We start from the raw sequence: 20,820 nt of genomic DNA, 5'->3' as shown, positions 1-20,820 counted from the left end.
AAATATTTGTTTATAATCGAAAAACATCTGTTGATAATTTAAATAACTTTTATAAATTTAAATAGATTGTGCTGCATAATAACCTGAATAACTAGTTTAATAAACAGATCATATTGATATTTATAATATAATGACTGATTTAAATCCAACTAACCAAACCCAATTGCCGCCCCTGTATGATGAACTCGTACAATATAACATGGCTGTAACGATGAATTGCGATATATTCCACAAACCACAAGATGTAATATCGAAATCATATTTTTCCAGCGTTGCAGTTCATTGAGGCCGGTACATATAAAGAGAAAGGGAAACAAATTGATCAGAAGAAAATTTAGAATCACAAAAGGAGACCGATGATGATCTCAGTGACATTTTAACAAGGGGCTGGTTCACCCCACTTTCTGTTAAAAAAGGAAAAGAAGAAGAAGAAGATACTAACGTGGAGACATAGGACTTTCTGTGGGAGAATTTGTGTAGAAACTGAACAAATTAATGAAAACAAAATGTCGTATAGCAAGCACACAGTTAAAGAAATAGAGCTCTTTCTACAAGCAGCAAGTTTGCAGAATTGAAGGTAGAAGCTGTACGAATGAACAAATCATTAATAGGCACAACTCATCTTAAGTGAACAAGCCTGTAAAACAACAAAGAAAAAAGTGTAATCAGGGTGCTAGTTTGAAATGAGAATTTATCTTAAAATAGCATAGCAAAAAGGATAGCACAGATGGATGACAGCAGCAAACATGAGAAGAAAGGTTAGAATCACAAGTGCTACGAAAATCTTCTAGTCTAATTTGCTCATCATTGTTAATACCTGTAAACCTACTCTATAGCCAAAATATCAAGATAGTTATGGGTGGCAGACCTTTTGGTAAATTACAGGCAACACTGCGAATTCTTCTAAAGTCGGGCACATCCCATGCTAAATAAGTGACTTACAGCATCAGAAGACAGGCCTCCTAAAAATTCCTGAAGTACTGTTGCGCTGGATTTCCCTACCCATTCTTTCATCACTGGACAAAAGCTTTGTACACCTATTAAGAAGAGAGCCAACAGACTAATGACCTATCGTTGTAATTTGTAGATTCATTTTCACTTTGTATTGTATAAGTGTAACATTTGCACCCATAGACTTGTCAGGAGCATTTCCCCATTGCAACAAATTGGAAATTCTTCCAACTACTAGTTTCAAAACACCAGAGTTCAACTTACAGAAGTCATCAATAAGCAACTTACTGATACCTTTTGTGTAACTTCTAGGACAGAAATTTGTCTCCCAATTAGTTGGGTTGGTTACATGACTGCTTCATTTAGTTCTACCTTGGAATCTAGGAGAATCATATGTAGAAAAGAATATCAAAATTGTTAACTGTTGAATAAACTCTGAAAATATCTTCCAGAAACGAACTAGTTTTTCTTTTCTGAAAAAAGAACCACATAATATCGTAATCTACTGATAGAGAAAATTTTCATACCTTAATAAATGCATGCTTGAGACAGACAATTCTTGAGAATGCGGTCTGAAACTTAGAACTTGGGACGGCCATCCTCCAAATGAAATAGGAGGTTTAGAGTAGCAAAAACTGGAATGTGATGCTAATGAAATATCAACAAGTCTCTGCCGAACCAGTCAAAATTTTAATTCTATACTACAAACAACAGATATTCATGAAGTCCTCATTGCATGCAGAGAGGCTGATGCAGCTGAGGCCTCTGCAATCAACGAAATTGGTTGACGGGCCTGCAAACAAGCACCTATATCAAATGGGTGCAACTCTGCTCCATCAAATAATAGATTGATCCCTGGCAAGACTACATCTTTACTGTCGACATCATCCGACTCAGATTTTATGGCATTTGTTGAAGTTGATTCTTCAATAGGTCTAGTAGAAGCCTCATATACAGGAGCAAGTGCATACGACCTGTAGACAGAATTTAGAAAACAAAAACCGATGACTGAGAATCGGATGATGGATCAGCATTGCTAACACAAGCTCACACAAGTACTAGGACAAGGCGCATTACATTATTAACAGAAGCTCATACAGATACTAAAAGGAAAAAAAAAACTAATTTCATTAAAATAGCAGAAACTCATTCTGAATTATGGACCAGCATGTGTATTGTGTAACAGTGGTCAGCTTTACAGAAGAATAGGTTGTTTATGAATGAAATCCAGGAGCTACATACTTCAATATATGAAAGATTGCATCATGATTGGAATATGAAAGAACCAACAATAGTAATATAAGTGAAGGAAAAAAAGCGGAAAACATTATGGCACTGCCAGTAGGGTGCAGTTCCTCAAGGTCATTTGCTAGAAAGATCAAGATGCCAAGAAACTAGAGCACAAACAAGTTCGTCCAAAATTTGATAATGACACCAATTTTAAAGATGAAACATTTTCTTCAAATTGCCTCGACAATCAATTGCTTGCATATCTTCCATTATATGCCTTACCAACTAAGAGATGCATGATATTGTTTGAAATGCTTCAGATGTAAAGTACACCATATGTAATAAGTGAATCAGTTCAGTTGGATGGCACTTTTTAATTTAACTATAATCATTAAATTACTAAGCACCCATTATTTTTAGTTTTTCCACCAATCAATAAATTAAGTATATGGTTTTTTCTTTTTTGAAAATAACAGAATAGACTTTTATCATTTTGTTAATGGTAATATTATATTTAGCTCAGGGTGTTATTGAGGCATTAAAAAAGAAAAACAAGGGTAGAATGTAGCAGGTCCAATACAGAGGGTGTCAACCATACTAAACGCAAAATGTAGGGTATTGAATACAATATCCCTGAAAAACAGAAGGCTCCACCAAAGACAAGATAACCATGCTATACCAACTCTAGGATGTGCATGAAAGTATACTCTTGTGAATGAAGCAATTTTTAACATGTAACCTTCTTCCAATTGTACCTGAGAATGTTCCCATCAAAACTTAGAACTTCAGTTCGAGCCCTCTGTTGTCTGGCAAGTTTCAGCTTCTGGTGTTCACTTGAAGCTCCAGATAATGGAGTTGAAGGATCCAAAAGAGGACTCCATCTTCCACTGACATAATTAATCAATTGACGGGGAGACTCCTTAATATATTCTCTCTGATAAAAGAGCTTTGCAGTAGGACCAGTTGCTTGATATTCAGTACAAATATCACGTAACCTCTTTCTTAAACTTTGCATCGCATCATGGTGCTCAGTAAGCGAATCTGCCTGCAGTAAATGAGATGAATTTACCCTTTCACATATTCTTCTACATAACTTTGGACTGAATAAGGGGACACCAAATTCCAAGCTCAATGGAACCCATTCGTATTTTGCATTATCAGAAAGAAGCATATCAGCTTCTGTTGGCCTATGAAGTCTTAAAAGGCGAATGTAACCAACTGTCAATAGATCGATTTTACTGGAGAGATCATTTAACAATGCAGTTAAATTTGAATTTTCTTCAGCAGAAAAATTCATTTCTGATCCTACAGGTGCAACTGATCCATCAGAATTCTTTAAAGGTAACGGAACATCCATAGTAACAATTTTCCCAGATGCATCAAGATCATATTTGCTAAGTGGTTGCACCAGCACAGCTGAATGTCTAAGCATTGAGTTTAAGCAATGCAATAGTATATTCCCTTTAACCAAGTTCCCCTCAAACTTCCCCCCTAGTCCTCCTATTACAGATCCATCCCAGGACCATATTAGTGCCTTTTCACAACCTGCTAATGGTGCAGGAAGCAACCGCAGACGCTGTCCTTTCATTAGAACAACAGATAACGGTCCGCAAGTCAAAGCTGTATACAGTACAAGTTTCATCCAAGGTGTCATAGAAGAATAGGAAGGTGGACCAAAATGTATGGGACCTGAAGGACCAGGTAGAACCGATAAAGAAGGAAGTGGAACCATAGAAACAATAATGTCATAGTCTCTAAGAAATAATCGTTCTAGTGTTGCTGGTGCAAGAGCAGCCAAGCTTTCACAACGAAGAATATCAACTCTATATTTCCTTTTCCTCTTTGAAATGGTTTTCTCAATAGCCTGACCATCCAATAACATTATATTTTGATCAATTTCTAAATTATTATCTGGTAAAGAAGCCTTACTTTCAGACGAAGTGTCTGAAAGTGAAAAAGGACCTTTTGCAACATCTGATTCACTGTGAGAGTAATCAAGTTGAGGTAGTTCAGTTTGGCTGATTTTGTCACTTCCATCATTGTGCGGTATGTTTTCCTCGTTCATGTCAGAATGCCTAGATCCCTCATCAATATTGATCTCATTGGTAAGAGAGATAATGTCATCAACCAAGGAATGCTCGACATTAATTTCAGTACCAGCTTTATCAGCAATTGCACTTGCAGCTATTCCACCGGATTGCAGACACTCCAGAACACATCGAAGACTAAATGCATGATTGGCAAATTCCTGTAATTCACCCTCAAACTTCTTTCCTTCTAGACTAGCCAGATCTTGACAAAGATCAGCAATACTAGAATCACCAAGTTTTCCTGCCTCATATAGTGTTACAGCATGAGACTTTAAACCTGCAGAAGGTTAGGAAATATGAGAGGACTAAGATAATTTGATCCAGTTACTCATCTATTGAAGTCAACGTAATAAAGAAACAATCAGCTAAAAAATCAAAAGGTCAACAGAACTCAGCAAAAACACTAGACTTCTCAACATAAAATCTGCTACGATTATAGATCAAGTATTAAAGGCAATTTCACGTCAACCAACAGTCTCTTTTAACATGCAAATTAATAGTAACAATGTTTACTGTCAATGGAATATTAACTAATATATCAATTTTAGCAGCAGAAATTACTAAATTAATGGGCATAACAAAAATAAAAACAAAACCAACGGCCACAGGGTATTTGTGCAGAAGTGATTTTATACTTCGCAAGGAGACTGTAGTCTGTATTCTGAAAGACATTGACTTGGAAGTTGTCAAAAATAATGAGACTGCCTCATTAAAATGAGTGAAGTAGGGGGAGAACTGACATAGTAGAAGACTAGGAATAAATCTCAGCATATGGTAATGACATTATATTTAACTTCAGACAAATTTACTGATTGATGGATAGGTTCATGATTCATTGAATTAGCATATCTACATTTACTTACTGCCATAAAACTAACAGTTCTTCCTAACCAACAAATACTCCAAAATAAATCCTACCTATATTTCGAGAAGGGATTGAAGTGAGAGAAATCAACTCTAGTGGAAGGAAAGAGCTCTTCTGCATCTGCTCCCTCTATTATTTTCATGTCATCACATGCTATAGATTTATTCTTCAACCATTACTTTCTTTATTTGTTCGGAGATTGAGATATTGAGGGCTTAAATCCGATATACTGTATGGCTGGCATCATTTTCTCACTTCGATTCAATATAGATGGGTCCAGTTTCAGTTTGAGGGTTTATTAAGAAGTCCAAGCAACCTACTGCCACCACTCATAACTGCCAAAACATACTAAGCAGGTAATCATCCTAGGCTTAACCCTGATAGACTTAGAATTAACTAACTAGTAGGGCCAATTTTTACATTACCCATACCAAAACAAATATAAAAGGGGGCCAAGCCAGCTGATTATACCTAAATTGTCATTTACAATATTGCGAAAGTAGAGGGTATAGCAACAGTGGAAAAGCTCAGACCTGGTGAAAGAGAACCCATCATCAAATATGAAGTTATATTAGCATCCACAACCAAGGCAACATGAGCAGTGCTGGAAATTGGCCTAGGTTTTTCTAAACCAGGAACATGAACTTGCTGAGCAGATTTTTCTGAGTTGATGCTGGCATTGGAACCATCTTCATCATCACTTAGAATATTACTAGGTGAGCCAGGTATGCTTAAATCTCGAAGAATAGAGTCTGGATCTATAAGCTTTACAGCCCAGCCTAACCTACAAGAAAATGATGCAGCAGCCTGAAGCTGAGAAAGGTCAGCCTGCAAAGTTGCAGCCATTTCAGCAACTGTGGCATTCTCACTTGATACAACAAAAACAGCATACAGCAACCTGCATAATAGATCTACGAAATTAGGAAATGACATTTACCAGGTCCAACAAATTGAGCAGACAAATTATACAAAAAAAAGAAACTTCAAGGTGTTTTCATAGGTTACAAACATAACAACTCTAATTTGCAATCAAGAACTTACTCTTCAATTGGATCTTCATAGGATTGCTCCCGGTTAGAAACAAAGCCTTCCAGCCTGGAAACTGAATCCACATGTGTTAGTACAATAGAACAGTGCACAAAGTGATGAAAATTATAACTAAAGAAGCATACAACTGTATCTCATGATGCTAGTTAAGTCCAATCATTAACAATTATATCTCTAGAAGATGCCTGATATATGGCTGCAGAATGAACCATTGCTTATTAGTTAAAAATGATCAACATACAGTGACAATTGCAAACTGTAACAACTCATATCAACTGCAAACTCTCAGTTGTACCACGCAATCTTAAGAAATGCGCGAGTATGTTTATTTGAAGTTTTACATGTGCAAAAAATGATCTGACCAGCATTCATACAATCAAACTGTCACAGCCATAAGCCTTAAAACGAAATATTATGAATTCAAAGGCAAGGAGCATCTTGTCGTGCTGGTTTTAACTATTAACTACTAAGCAATCCCACATATTTAGCCGCCAGCACGAAAAACATGCAGAAAGAGGGTGATCATGTGAATGATCAACGAATCCATGTAACTGAGCTTTCTTCCAACACAACTTACTGATTATTACTTTATGCAACTTGCAGAGCTTGTCTAGTTACTTAATTCCTCTGGTAGGCCAGAATATAATAGCACACTTCAATTAAAGATACGATTCATGGAAGGTCACCAATAGCCTAATGAAGCAATCATTGATGCAACCTAAAAACACAGAGGAAAGAATCTCGAACTGGGACTGAAATTGACATAGAAACAGGAAAGGAAAGATGTGAAACCATTGTCCATATATAAGACAGACTATTACCCCTTATCTTTTGTCATTTAGCCATCTTAAATGTCATTTGACACGAAAAGATTCTCAAAATCTACATGATCTAAGAAAAGAAATGAGTTGTCATTTGTCAATCTGAAGCATGTAGTGTGACAAAATAAAATAAGAAACTCTGCTTCACTAAATCCTGCATATAGTGTAACAGTGTAACAACATTTAGCTTAATGAGGCACAATAGTAATTGCAAATCTGAAGCATGAATCGCCAGAGAGTTCAAGTATACATGGATTAACCAATAAATTTTTAAGAAATAAGAACATTGTTGAGGACAAGGGTAAATGCAAAATCAACTAGCGGCAAAAAAAGCCAATGATCTAATTAATCGGACCAAGATAAAACCAAATTTAAGTTCATTACATACCTTTGAAACGGTCATCAGGATAAACAGGCACTTCAAAGTATACTAATCCTCTTTTATTAAGACCTTTGATGATGTCAGGGTCAAAGAGAACAAAAGAATTGGCTTCCTCCTTACAGATTTTGTCAATTGTTCCCATCTCTTCTTCTGTAAGTTTCTAGAGAAAAAACAGTACGATCAGTTGCAATAAATATGATCAGTTGTTTATAATTTATAAGAGGAAAGGACAGATAATTTATTGTGCATTTTCAATACCGAAAAGATATATGCAACTTAACTTATTCAAGTCCAGTCATTCAGGCACTTCCTCATTAACCTATGATCTACTTATCATTGATGATGAAACTCACCTTAAATTCTTCCAGAGTAAAATTAACGAGGCAAACTCCCCACCATGGTTCAATAGAGAAGTCCACAGGTTGTGTAGGCAATAATTCTTTTGCAATTGATTTGTTCAGCTTCCACATTATTTTCTGAAGATCTCCAACATAAAAGAGAACAAAAGTCCATTATGAGCAGTCATGTGAACAAAGCACATGGTGCATCAAATAATACTGGAGCTTTGGATCAAGCAACAATAATAGCAATAAATAGAAATATTATCACTGAAAAACACAGATCTCCAAGAGAATTCACAAATTAAAAGCACCTTCATGTTGATATACCTAAGAAGCATTTAAGAAAAAAGAAAGTAAAAGGAGCAGATTAAGGAACAGAAAGTCCATTCTAGAGGTCTATTACCTTTGGTCTCTTATCCTTCTTATCTTCTTGTCCACTGTAATTTAGCCTTATCCTGTTTATTTTTATCCAATATTCTTATCTTCTTCCATTACCTTCCTTCATGCTCCATTTCTTCTCTAGAAACTATGAGTTTTTATGTCCATTAGGCATAACAAGAAAATTAAGTGATATCCTAGTCACCTTGGAAGTGGACAAAACTAGCCAACATTTTATAATGAACAATAGATAGTAAACTCTATATCTAGCATATAAATGCAATACTTTTGCTTCAGAAAGTGCCTCTTTAGTTAATGATTCCATTTAATCTAAAAAGAAATAATGAAATAAGATATGGTAGTTGTAAGGAAGATTAAAATAAGCAAACAAAAACCATGTGTTTATAAATTGTATCCTCTCTGAAGAGACGACTCCATCATCAAATCTCCATCCATATTCTCCCTCTCCTCCCTTTTCCTTCTCCACTTCAAACAACCTCCAGGAGTGAAAAAAGAAAATAACATTACTGCCAACCTAACCTGATCCCCTTGGGTGCTACTGACAAGACACAGCCAGGAAGACTCAACAAGACTTAAACCCTCATAACGATCTTGTACATGGCAAATATGGTTACATTGGTCATATAGCTACTGATCTTGCTTGTATATATATTACCCAAGCTGCAAAAATTTCCTTCAAGACAAACTTTAGCAGATTCGGATATGTTACTCAATATATCTTTTGCATGAAAAGGACATCTACACATGCACATGCACTAGTACTATGGCTAAGCACAAACTTTTAAATGCAAATTCATGCAACCTCATGAATGAATCAAGAGAATAACTGTGCATATATACATGATGTAAGGCCAAAAATATGAATGAAAAGAGAACCAAGTTTCCTTACAACTGGCATGAAGGGACTGTATTATAGTACCTTTGATCTGCACTTGTTCATTATATCAATAAACTCATTTCTTCCTATTCCAGTAAGCCTTAGGGCATCTGCAGCGCTGAAGTTAGGGATGCTGTCATATGGTTGCTCTGCAGAATTCTCAAGCCATTAGAGTCATGCACATAATTTATAGTCTTACTTCATACGAAATAGAAATTATCAATTTTTCAGAGGTGGTTTATTCTAGTATGACAAGATAGGAAAGCAGGAAAATAAAATTTTGAAAGAAAGAAAATCTAATAGATAAACATAAGTATCTAAATGTACTTTACTCAGCAAGCCTAAGCTATGATATTTTTGGTCAAAAATAATTAAACTTCCATAAACAGTACAGCACACTCCAAATTGCCAATTAGACAAAAACACAAGCACGCATGCAGAGTCACACACACATGAAGAAAATATTCCAGGTACTTGAAAAATCATGATCCTATAAGAGTAGATATTTATTGCAATCTTCCTTACAATGCAAATTTTTCGTAAATAAAAATAAATAAATAACATAAAAAGGAAGACCACAATATTCTCAAAATTTCACAACGTTAATCAATGTTAAAAGTTAAAACAGCATGACACTCCGAGAACATGCTAATCAGTTATCTTTACCCTATGTTCCAAATTATGTGGTGCTTCACATGACAACAAATGGAGACGAACTAGTCATAGAAAAGGAAAACCTAGAGCTCGAAAAGAACATTGGTTCTGATAATAACGACCATGCATGTGGATTTACAAATTACCATATTCTCTTTCATTATATATAACTGTTTATACCAACTGTCCTTGAAGAAAAGAAAATATAATTGTCAAAAGGAAAAAGGGGTTACCATTTCTCATAACTTCGAAGAGCATATCACAGTAATATCTGAAGGGTGACACCCTCATTACGCGACAAACATATTCTGCAAGATGGTATGGAAACAACTGCAAACAAATCGAGTAGTTGTTTTAACAACTATATGAAGAAGATCTGGAAATGCAACTAACAAATATCCACAATATAATGCACCAGATTGGACACAAAAGTAATCAATCAAGCACGTGATATAGCAATATGGCCTAGTATGGAGTCCAAAAGAAATGTGGAAGAGAATTTGAAAAAGTATAAGCAAAACAAGTACAGATCTCAGAATGCCAAAGATGGGTATCCAATATAGACAAGTATTTTACAAGCACACATAAGATGCTTAAAGATAAAATAACAAGTAAAAGGAGTCCTGGTACATACTGCGAGATTTTTACGCAGATGACGCATCAAATCCTCATAATACTCTCCCTCTTTGCATACTTTACGAGCAAAACAGGTATTCCACTGTAACCGTCTTCTGATGCAATAATCTATAATCCTGCAGTCAATGAAAAAAACAATGCTTCTTTAACAGCAACAATAACAATGACACACAGGCATCGGAGCTTCAGGAATGCTTAATAAGTGGAACACACTTCACCAGCAAGAAAATTAAATGAATAGCATCTATTAGAAGGTGGAGAGATTAATGTTCATCTAAAGACAAAAGGAAGTTATGGTCAAGTACTTCTGCTTGTAATACTTATGTTAATAATGGAGGCCTTTTCTCCTACTCTGCCTGTTGCTTCCCAACCAATACTGACTCTGTAGTCAGTACACATAGATTCATTAGATATGGATCCCCCCACCCAAGTACACACACATTCATCGGATATGCTGCTGATGGCCATTTGTTTCTAATCATTAAACCCTAAATATTCACTAGATCATTGCTTTAGGAAGAAAAAGAATGAAAATTGAACCTGGTTTGCACTTACTAATGCACTTATGACAGCGTAACTGTTTCATTTGGGACATTTGAGATAAAAGTCAAACCTAACATTTTCTAATCAAGGAATCCATTTACATCTAGAGCGCATTTGTCTTTCTCAAAGCTCTGCACTCTGAAATCATTAGAGAGATGGCACTTATCATCTTTATTACCTTGTAGTATTTCTAGTGAGGATTCCTTCTGCAAAATCCTAAGTTATACTAAATCGTATCTGATTTTCTAGTCACCATTTTAGAAATACTACAAAGTAAATATGTTGTCGCCAACATTTCATCTACCTTTCACCTAACATATTTAACTGAATTATCGCCAAAAACAAGAAAAATCTAACATTGAGAAACATAGAGAAACGCAATCAATGGTTTCAAATAGAACTGTAGACATGTCGCCAACCGCATCTCTGGAATAGTTTGCTAACTTAAATTCCATTATTGGACACTACTCTTTCTTCTTGCACACATAAAATCCAGAACCACAGCTAGACTTGCGAGATCTACGTAATCTTCTACAAACACCATTACCTCCTATGCCATTCTTCTTTCGTGGATAGGGTAGCTTGGAGCCGCTTCGGAAGATTCTCCCATGGGCACTCCTCCTTGATCGACTTGAGAATGAGCTGCTCCTCGATTGTTGCAGGCAAGTGTTGCATCCTCCCAAATTGGTCTCTAATCACTGCAAAATTAGCCAAGAAAGAGATCTCTGCGTCCTCAAACCAATCAAAATAACGTCGAAATTAGGATTCGGGTGGAGGTTAGGGTAGGAATGTTAGAATACGAGATCGAGATCGAGATCGGTACCGGAGATCCAGAGTAAATAGATCGGAGTAGGATACGAGCAAGGAGAAGGGAGGTGGTAGACTTGGACTGTTGGACAGACTCAAAGCCGGGTCTCGACCCGGTTTATTTTTTCCGGTCCGGTCCGGTCCGGTTCGAAATGATTAGACCCACTAGGAATTAGCACATATAATTTAGTCTAGCTTTGATTTAGCTTTGCCCTGAAACTAAGATCAAACTTGGTACATTCTCTCCTTCTCCTACTTATCCAATTTCTCTGATCCGAAAGCAATCAAATGAGCATCTTATTCTTAACTTTTATTTATTTCTTTTCTCTAAAATTAAAACAAATAATTCCTAAAACTCTTAAATTTATAACTAACAAACATAAGAGGTATTATAAAGATTTTACATATATATTTTTTTATAGAAAAATAAATTATATTGGCTAAGTAAATCTATCAAAAAATAGTCTTATCTCGGCTGGCCGACCGACGTTGGCGAGCTAATTAGCCGCCCAATTTATTTTATTTTCCCCAAAGATATGGGTAAAAGATCGACAATAGTATGCTTGAAGTAGGCGATGCATGTTCCTCAATAATATGTCGGAGGGTCAGATTTGTCATTACGAGTAAGGTCAATGAGTGAACCTCCACAGTCAGGAGGACAAAGGTGTAGAAGAAAATAACATACAATGCCTCATAAAGTGGTCGACAAAATAATCACTTGAAAATTAGGTAATGTGTGATAGAAAATCAATTATGAGTAAAAAAATAATGGGAATAATTCAAGAGTTTTATTGTAAAAAAGAAAAAAGAAAAAGAAAAAGAAGTGATCCATTTACTTGATCTCTAGCTTTTCGACTTTCATCCTCCGTTTACTTGCACGGGGAAAGAAGACGATGGGCGTCTCCTTCCTTCTGAAGCGACTAAACCCTCTCCCTCTACCCTTAAGAAAGCTCTTCCTTGCCTTCTGCTCCACTTCCCTCTCCTATAATCCTACCAAAAGAATCCGAACCTTCTCCTATGGCTCCCCGCTCGATTCCACCAGAGCCCATCTCGTTAAGGTCGTGGGTTTTGCTTCCCTTCCGAAACACATGTGGTTCTCTTCTCAGGCGTCGCCGCTGTACGAGCCCACGACTTCCGATGGGTTGACGGTGGACGCCATCGTCGCCAAGAGGTGGGCGATTCTTGACGAGGACGAGAGCGATTGGAGGAGCCATGCTGCTTCCATTGCCCAATCTATCCAGCTCATCAAGAAGCGGCTGCAGGTGGTTCCGGTTTCATAACAGTTTTTATTTTTAAATTTTTGCTCGTTTTATCATGCTTTGTTTGATCCAGTAGTACATATCTCGAAAATTTGGTCGGCAGAAGCATCTTTTGTCGATCAAGGTTGGATTTTGATGAACGTTGGAACCCAGCTGTCGAATCCGTGTGTTTTCTGATACTTGGGTATTAATAATGAACCAGTGCTTTATTACCTCAATTATTATGGAACAAGTTGGCAGCCTAAGCTCTACGTATAGCGTTCTATTAGGTATAAGACTCTTAGCATGTAGATTGCCATTGAATTTTAGATTATCTGGAAGTGTTGCCAATTTGATGGAGTTTAATGATTAACTTTGTTTTTGGTATAAATTTAATAATTTGATATTTTAGGTTTTAGTGATCAACAAGCTCCTCTCTTTCCCTCTCTTTGTTATCTGCTCTCTTACTTCAACTTAACCGCAGCTTGAGCTCATTGAGTCTTTTTGAGCAGTACCAATCTGATCTAAGTTTGCTGTGTCAATTTATTTAACCTTATATACTGTAATCTTCTTGCTGCTTTCATGACATGTGCATCTATAACGAATTTATTATCATACGAGAGATTGAGAGGTCTGCTGTTGGCAGCGTCATTGAGTCTTGCCATCTCTCTTTTTTCACCAGCTCCATTTCCTTATACTTCTGTTCACTGACAAGTGCTATTACTGCCTGCTAAATGTCTGTAGGCTCCTCTTGCAAACATCAATAATATTATGAACAGCCAGATGATCCTTCAACCTAGACACTGTACCATCCACCATGGAGGTTGATGTACTATCTTCTTCTGTCCTTCATTAACCATGGGTCAACTCTGCTATCCACATTAAAAGATTATTGTGAAACCTCTGTTTGGAGCTATGATCCAAATTACCTAACTCTGTGAATATTGTAGGGATTTAAATTACAAACTCTTTATATTGTCATGATTCATGATATACAAACATAGAATGAAAAATCAAAGCATACTGTATAAGTGCTCCTAAGTCTCTGGGCAGTGGGCACTCTAGCCAAGCAGTGCAATGAATAACCATGGGGTTCATATAAAGAATATTGTGAAACCTCTATTTAGAGCTATGATCTGAAGTCACTAACTGAGAATATTTTAGGCCTTAAGTTGTGAATCCTTTGTTTCGTCATGATCCATGAAACAGAAAGTAGAGTCAAAACATTAATATAAGCAATAGTGGTTCCTACTTCGTAGCATTCAAATTGAGTTCTTTTGATGCTATGACATATCAAATCGGACTATCGGAGCCTCTATATTAGCATCCCTGGTTGGGTAGAATGCCTAGAGGCTTCCAGATGGCGCTAAGTGATCTCTCCCTTAATCCTCAAATCATTGGAAATTTGGAGTTTGATTTTAATGATAAAAACTAAATATAGTAATAATGTGGTTAAATTATTTTATCTCTGATTTAATTGCCATTGTGTATTGATAGTTCTGTTGATTGGAGTATAAAACCAATGGCAACTCGTAAGCATATTAATATGCTTAAAGAACTCATCACAGTGCATACCATTTGATATAACAAATAAACTAATCTGCAAGTCCTATAAGCTAATTCAAAATGGGCATTGGTGGTTGGACTGCAACTCATGCCCTGAAACTTGTTCTTTCCTTTGCATCATTACCACCTTATCTCCAATCTATTCTTTTCCTTTTGTGATATAAGAAAAAGACCTGTTACTAATATTCAGTTTTGATTGCAAATGTTTTCCTAGTTTTAAATCTCTCTAAGAAATCTATTGTTGTCCTTTTTGCCAACTGATTCTGCAATTTATAGATGGGGAGCCTTTTGGAGAAAATTCATGTATTGTGGTTTTTGACCATTTACATGCTCATATATAACATTTGGTCTAAGATAAAAATCTTTTTTGGCTGGCAGTGGGGAAATATGATTAACAGGTCCACGCAATTGTCTTCACTGCTAAACAAGTCAGACCTCTGGGATGATCCTAATTACGCTGGGAAAATCAGCCGTGAGCATGGTGAAATAATGGGTAAGATTAAGGGAGTAAACAGATTTGAACAAGAGCTAATTGAGCACATTGACTTATTGAAGCTTGCTCGTGATGAGAATGATACAGAATTGGAGGCGGTGCGTTCTTACTGCTCTGTATTATTGTTTGCTTGTTGTTGATTCTGCTTTTCTAGTTTAGGTAACACTCATCGTGGTTTTCAGCATGTATTGTGTAATCGTAAACAATGTTGTGAAAAACGCTCATGGTATATTGGTGGTCATGCCATTGCATAGCACCTATGAGGTATATCAGCGCATATGTGATTATTAAGAATAACTCATATAATTTGCCTATCTAATGTATTGAATATTTTAGCATAATAAGTGAATAAAAAGGTAAAATTTGCAAAACAATATGTGGAGAATCATCTTTATAATATCCTATCCACTAAGGATGCTATTTTCTATTATATCATTATGCATTAAATGTTTCAAATATAATAAGTTGCACTAAACAAAATTAATTAAGAAAGAATTAACATGAAATGCTACAGATATGTGAATATTACAACATATCAATTTCATATGCATATAAGGGTGCACATACCTATGTGATGAATATGCGGTTGTTGACAGTCTGTATGCCAGAGAAGATGCGTATGTAGTCCATATGGTCAATATGCGAGCGCTTGTATATAGTTATACCTCATATGAGGATTGGATAATGCATACGCGAGACAATTGATCCACTACCACTGCCTATGCGGCCATTTTTCAAAACTATGATCATGAATGCTCAACTAGTGATTCATCGTATTATTCCATACACACATGTTCCTCTAACTTGATTCACTATAAACATTCATGATATGCTTTTTTCTTTTCTACTATCTTCCTAGCTAAAGGACAAGAAATTTTTCGGAGTTGGTTTAATAATATGTTTCATGATATACTTATGAGTGGTAGTGTAGTGGATTTACTTGTATGTACCTATATGAATGCATACACTAGCTTAATATTTTATCCATGTTTTAGTGTTTTACTATAAGATGTAAAGAGCCTATGCGCACATAATTGAAGCAAAAGTGCAAAATAATGTGTTTATCGTTCGAAGTTGTTTGCGTCTTTGTTGGATTAGCTCCTCCTCTCCTTAGAAAAATTGACACATCTAGATTTCAATCATTTTTATTTTGTTTCTTCTCTATGTATTTGAAAGTGATGATTTTTTTTTCTTTTTCATATTCCCTTGGTGCAGGAATCTATGAGAGCATTACTTGATATGAGAAGGAATGTGAAGGAGAAAGAGCTTGAAGCATTGCTATCTAGGGATAATGATTCCTGCTCTTGTTTTATAGAGGTCATCCCATTGCTGCTCATATTTAAACCTTCAAATGATGAGGCATAATTAATTTGATCTGAAATTCCTGTATGAAAAGCTTTTGAACATTTTCTGCTTTTCAACTTTGCAGTCTTTTTAGTCAATTACTTACTGTCTCCCTATATATGCTTATGATTTTCTTTTTAGGACTCCTTTCAAGATATCTTTTTAGGACTCCTTTGTACAAAGGGTTTTCAAAGAATTCTCCCAGCAATGGAAATTTATTTCCTGTAAATATTAAGATTTCAAAATGGTGATTACTGTCTAGGTTCAAGCAGGAGCGGGAGGAACAGAGAGCATGGATTGGGCTGCTATGGTTATGAACATGTACATGATGTGGGCTCAACGACATGGATTTACCGTCAGAGTTATAGAAGAAATGCCTGGTGAGATAGCAGGAATCAAGGTTCTTTTTCTTACCTTTGTCATCTTTGCATCATTTAAGTTCATGTTCATCACCAAAATTTCTTCTCCTATGGCCTAAACCTATACATTAGAGTCCCCAAAAAAATATTTTATCATTTGCTAGATTAAATTAAAACTTCACAAAAACTTGGGTAACTGATGGATATTCATTCTTTTGGGCCAAAGACATTCAATTTTTACTGATTGTGCATGACAACTACATCTGCTTATAAAAAAAAAATTCACATGATTTGATAAGCATTACAATCTGTTGGATGACATTTTTTTTTTGTGCCTATTAGTTATTGTCAAACAGATAACATAGCAGATGAATGCCATTCAAAGTTTCAAACCATATTTGGTTCCTACCTAAACTTTATGGCAATAGAATAAAGATGAAATCAACTTGACTCAGCTCAAAATGGCAGGAACTGAATACCAATCTAGGACCAGCTTGAGCTCAAATTTATCTAATAGTGAACCTGCTCGAGCTTTGCTTGCTAGCTTATGGCCTTCTAACGGACTTAGTGTTGTCCCGTCGACTTCCCTTGTGAAGGGAAAAGTAAAGACTTTGGTACAGAAATTTGAAGACTAGACCTCCTCGTAATCAAGGTTCCAGCTTCTGCTTGTAACATATGTAAAGATGAAACAAAACACATATATTTTATGCCTAGCTTTAACAAGAAAATGGTAGCTTGTGCTTTGCTCAAAATAACAAGCTCAAAATTTGACTTCGATCTCAACTCATCTGCCAAGTGCTCAACCTTAAATCGAGAAAAATAGGAGATGAGCTGGTAGACAAGCTTTATATAACACCCCTACTGGAGCCTACATCCCAAAAACCAACACACTGCAATTTCAATCTGAACAAAGCCCAAACAAGGATATATTTTTGTTTCTGTCCTAAATTGGGGAGGCAAAATCTTTTTGTTCATGAGCGTTGAGGCACCATTTTGTTACATAAATGTGTAGGGTGATTTCCTAAGCTAAAGCTAGAGGTGCATGAGCTCAATAAAGATTTGGAAGAATTCCAGCCATAGTCAATATCTGATAACTTGGCTAAGTGGTTAGAGTTTTGCAAAATAAACTGGTTTCACTATGCTAGCATCAATCAATGAGAGAAAAAGTTTAAAGTTAATGATTGAATATTCTGAATCATCCAAACAAAGGCCATTTTTGTGTGATTCCTGATTTGCTATCCTATAAAGTGGGTAGAAGAATTTCCTATAAGTGATTTCATCGATCAATGAGAGCAAAAGTTTAGAGTTAATGATTGAATATTCTGAATCATCCAAACAAAGGCCATTTTTGTGTGATTCCTGATTTGCTATCCAATAAAGTGGGTAGAAGAATTTCCTATAAGTGATTTCAGGATCTGATTTTTCTGCCCCAATTTCAGCCCTAAAGTGGTAATATCAAGTTGACTGCTGGTTCTGAAAGGTCATCGCTCATCAATGTTTCACAACTAATTCAGATTTCATCATGCTCTAGCTGACTGTAGCTTTTGGGTAAGGCTTAGATGATGATATTGCAACCATGTCAGGCCAATGTGTTTGGAAGATCCTATTTTCTTAGTATTCCAAGTCATTTACTCAAGCGGTTATCTGTCATTTCCTCTCTTGTAGTCTATAATTACTCAAGTTTTGTGGTCTATCATTTGATATGGAAATCCTTACATACCTTGTGCTTAAATAGTAGCATGGTAACATTATTTTTCTCTTCAGTATAATTGCACTAGTTCTTTCTGTACTGATACATTGGTGCATGTTTAAAACCTTAAGTATGTTGATTTTTTCAGCGTGCAACAATCAAAGTTGATGGTGAATATGCATTTGGATATGCCAAAGCGGAAGTTGGTGTGCATAGATTGGTCAGAATTTCACCATTTGACAGTGGAAAACGCCGTCATACTTCATTTGCTGCTGTAGCTGTAATACCAATCCTTGGAGATGTTTCTACTCGATATCAGATTAAAGAGTCAGATCTTCGTATTGAACGGTTTCGTGCTGGTGGTGCTGGTGGTCAGCATGTCAACACGACAGAAAGTGCAGTTAGGATTGTACACATTCCTACAGGAGTCACTGCTACCTGTCAAAATGAAAGGTAAATATGATGTCTTCCGCTATGTATATTAACCCAATAGTTTTCTTCACATTTATGAACTACGAACTCTTGTTGCCAAAATTCAGAGTGTATCTCTATCACTTAACCCTTTTATAATTCTAATCTATATGCAACTGCTTGACAAATGTTAGTTTTAATAGAAAAGGACCAAAATGGACCAACATGCCCTTTTCGTTTTACATTAACTAATTATGAAGGTAAAAGAAATTGTGAATTTTTTGTTTTATGCTTCTTTCATCTCAATATTTCTCACTTTTATATCTTAGACATTGTAAAAAGTTTAAAAAGAGATACTAGAAAGGGAAAATTGGTTAAATTTTAATAGATAAATACCTTTACCATTTGTATGATAAAAAAAACTAAATGTTTCACGTAGGTTAGGACTACGAAAGAGTTGTCACAAATGGAATTTATTTGATACTCTTCTTGCATGGATTGACAATTATAGGTCTGCAGCTGCCCTCTTTTTGTTGTTTTAATCCCTTATGACATCATAGAACTTTGTGCTTTTTCCTTCTTGGATCGACTAATTTATGATATTGTTTTTCCAGTCGTAGGTTTGTGTAGTAATTAGAAAAGATGCTGCATTAAATAATACTCTTGATTAACAAAGCTTTTTCCAATATTAAATTATGCAACTATATTCTACCACAACTTCAGTGAAGACTGAAGAAGATGAATAATAATGGAATAATGAAATGAGATTAATGTGGTTTACAAGTTAAATGAACAACACATATATAGCCTAAAAAGAGTTAATATGGAAGAACCGAAAGCCAGATCTGAGGAAATGTAATCTGAATGATGGTACAAGAGCTTGCTATTATTTTTTTTCTTTTTCTTCTTACTCTTATAATTTTCTAATTTCAAGCTGATGACACAGATCACAACACTCAAACAAAGCATCAGCAATGGCAGTTCTACAGTCTCGGTTAGACCAGCTTGAGATTGCCCGCCAAGCACAAATGAATGCAGAGCACACTCAGTCCCTCTCTGATATCAGCTGGGGCAACCAAATTAGATCATATGTACTCCATGTAAGATCCTTGCCTTCTGCATCTTCCTCCATGTGTTGAGAAATCAGCTTATGTTTGCAAGTTGCAAATCCTACGCCACTAAGAGCTTCTTAATCTCTGCAGCCATACCGCATGGTGAAAGATCTCCGAACAAACTATGAAGTCTCAGACCCTGATTCCGTTCTTGGTGGTGACCTCGACGCCTTCATTTTGAACTTCTTATCTGCGTCTTTGGACAAAAGTGAGGACAGCATGTGAGCCAAAGTTGGCATTTCACAGCCACCACCAGCAGGTGAAGCTGGCTTCGTTTGCTGTCCCTAGGCAAAGGTTGCTACAATCTTATCCAATACAGTTCCGGAAGCCAACTACAAGAAGCCACTCCCGCTGCTACTTGCCATGCTGGGGGAATGCTAGTCCACAATTTTCAAATCCATGGAGAGCTCATTACCCTTTTCATCTTTTCCCGGGTAGGAATTTATTACAAACTGAAATAAAGCTGATGGAGAAATGCCAGGTACGAAGTCGAGATATAGAAAAAAAATATTTACTGTAAGCATGGGCTGCAGAGGATCTCCTGCCTCAAAATGTTTGGCTATTTGGTATATAGTTACTGCGTAAGGAATGACAAGGCTTGATTGTTCTATTTGATCAAGCTCTATATATGTTTTGCAGAAACATTCTTCGTTGCCTTTGTTAGCTACGAACAAACACCTAGGACCTGATTCTTTTTGGTGCAAAGAAAAGTACTACTATGACATCTCTTTCTCACTCTCTATTTCTCTCTTAAAATCGCTTTACTTTGAACTTTATTTTGTATTACTATACTTTCGTGTGATTTTAATTAAATTGCAAATCAAGATGCTATCAACGAAGGTGGCAAATGACTTTGAAATCTCCGTTACTAATAAATAAATATATAATCAGAGAGAAAATGTATGATGATTTATGGGTAATTTTTATTTAACAGATGCAGGTTAAGACAAAAACGTAGGGAAGC

The 20,820-nt window shown here is 36.0% G+C and overlaps 2 protein-coding genes across 11 annotated transcripts; one reads left to right on the top strand and one right to left on the bottom strand.

Moving 5' to 3' along the window:
• Window positions 1–206: 206 nt before the first annotated feature.
• LOC140778232 (uncharacterized) lies at window positions 207–11,772 on the bottom strand. Of its 10 annotated transcripts, none has more exons than XM_073122842.1 (13): window positions 11,384–11,628; window positions 10,292–10,409; window positions 9,891–9,987; window positions 9,046–9,152; window positions 7,740–7,862; window positions 7,393–7,546; window positions 6,178–6,238; window positions 5,670–6,034; window positions 2,937–4,548; window positions 1,479–1,925; window positions 1,246–1,331; window positions 869–1,037; window positions 207–637 (listed from the first exon to the last, which is right to left on the bottom strand). In XM_073122842.1, exons 1-10 carry the CDS (start codon window positions 11,509–11,511, stop codon window positions 1,670–1,672), a joined length of 3,021 nt encoding a protein of 1,006 aa, XP_072978943.1. In that variant the 5' UTR covers window positions 11,512–11,628; the 3' UTR covers window positions 207–637; window positions 869–1,037; window positions 1,246–1,331; window positions 1,479–1,669. The 10 variants fall into 10 exon arrangements, with proteins under 10 accessions (XP_072978943.1, XP_072978947.1, XP_072978944.1 ...); XM_073122846.1 differs by having other exon boundaries at window positions 943–1,037; XM_073122843.1 differs by lacking the exons at window positions 869–1,037; window positions 1,246–1,331 and adding an exon at window positions 11,660–11,772 and having other exon boundaries at window positions 11,384–11,534.
• Window positions 11,773–12,487: 715 nt separating this feature from the next.
• LOC140777627 (peptide chain release factor PrfB2, chloroplastic) lies at window positions 12,488–20,590 on the top strand. Its single transcript, XM_073121861.1, has 7 exons — window positions 12,488–12,905; window positions 14,826–15,038; window positions 16,156–16,257; window positions 16,547–16,684; window positions 18,482–18,786; window positions 19,691–19,844; window positions 19,947–20,590. Exons 1-7 carry the CDS (start codon window positions 12,537–12,539, stop codon window positions 20,079–20,081), a joined length of 1,416 nt encoding a protein of 471 aa, XP_072977962.1. The 5' UTR covers window positions 12,488–12,536; the 3' UTR covers window positions 20,082–20,590.
• The last annotated feature ends 230 nt before the right edge of the window (window positions 20,591–20,820 follow it).

This window comes from Typha angustifolia, chromosome 15 (genome assembly GCF_048772165.1).
Source record: "Typha angustifolia cultivar Huaian chromosome 15, ASM4877216v1, whole genome shotgun sequence".
NCBI classification, from domain to species: domain Eukaryota; kingdom Viridiplantae; phylum Streptophyta; class Magnoliopsida; order Poales; family Typhaceae; genus Typha; species Typha angustifolia.
This window is presented reverse-complemented; position numbering and strand designations above follow the sequence as displayed.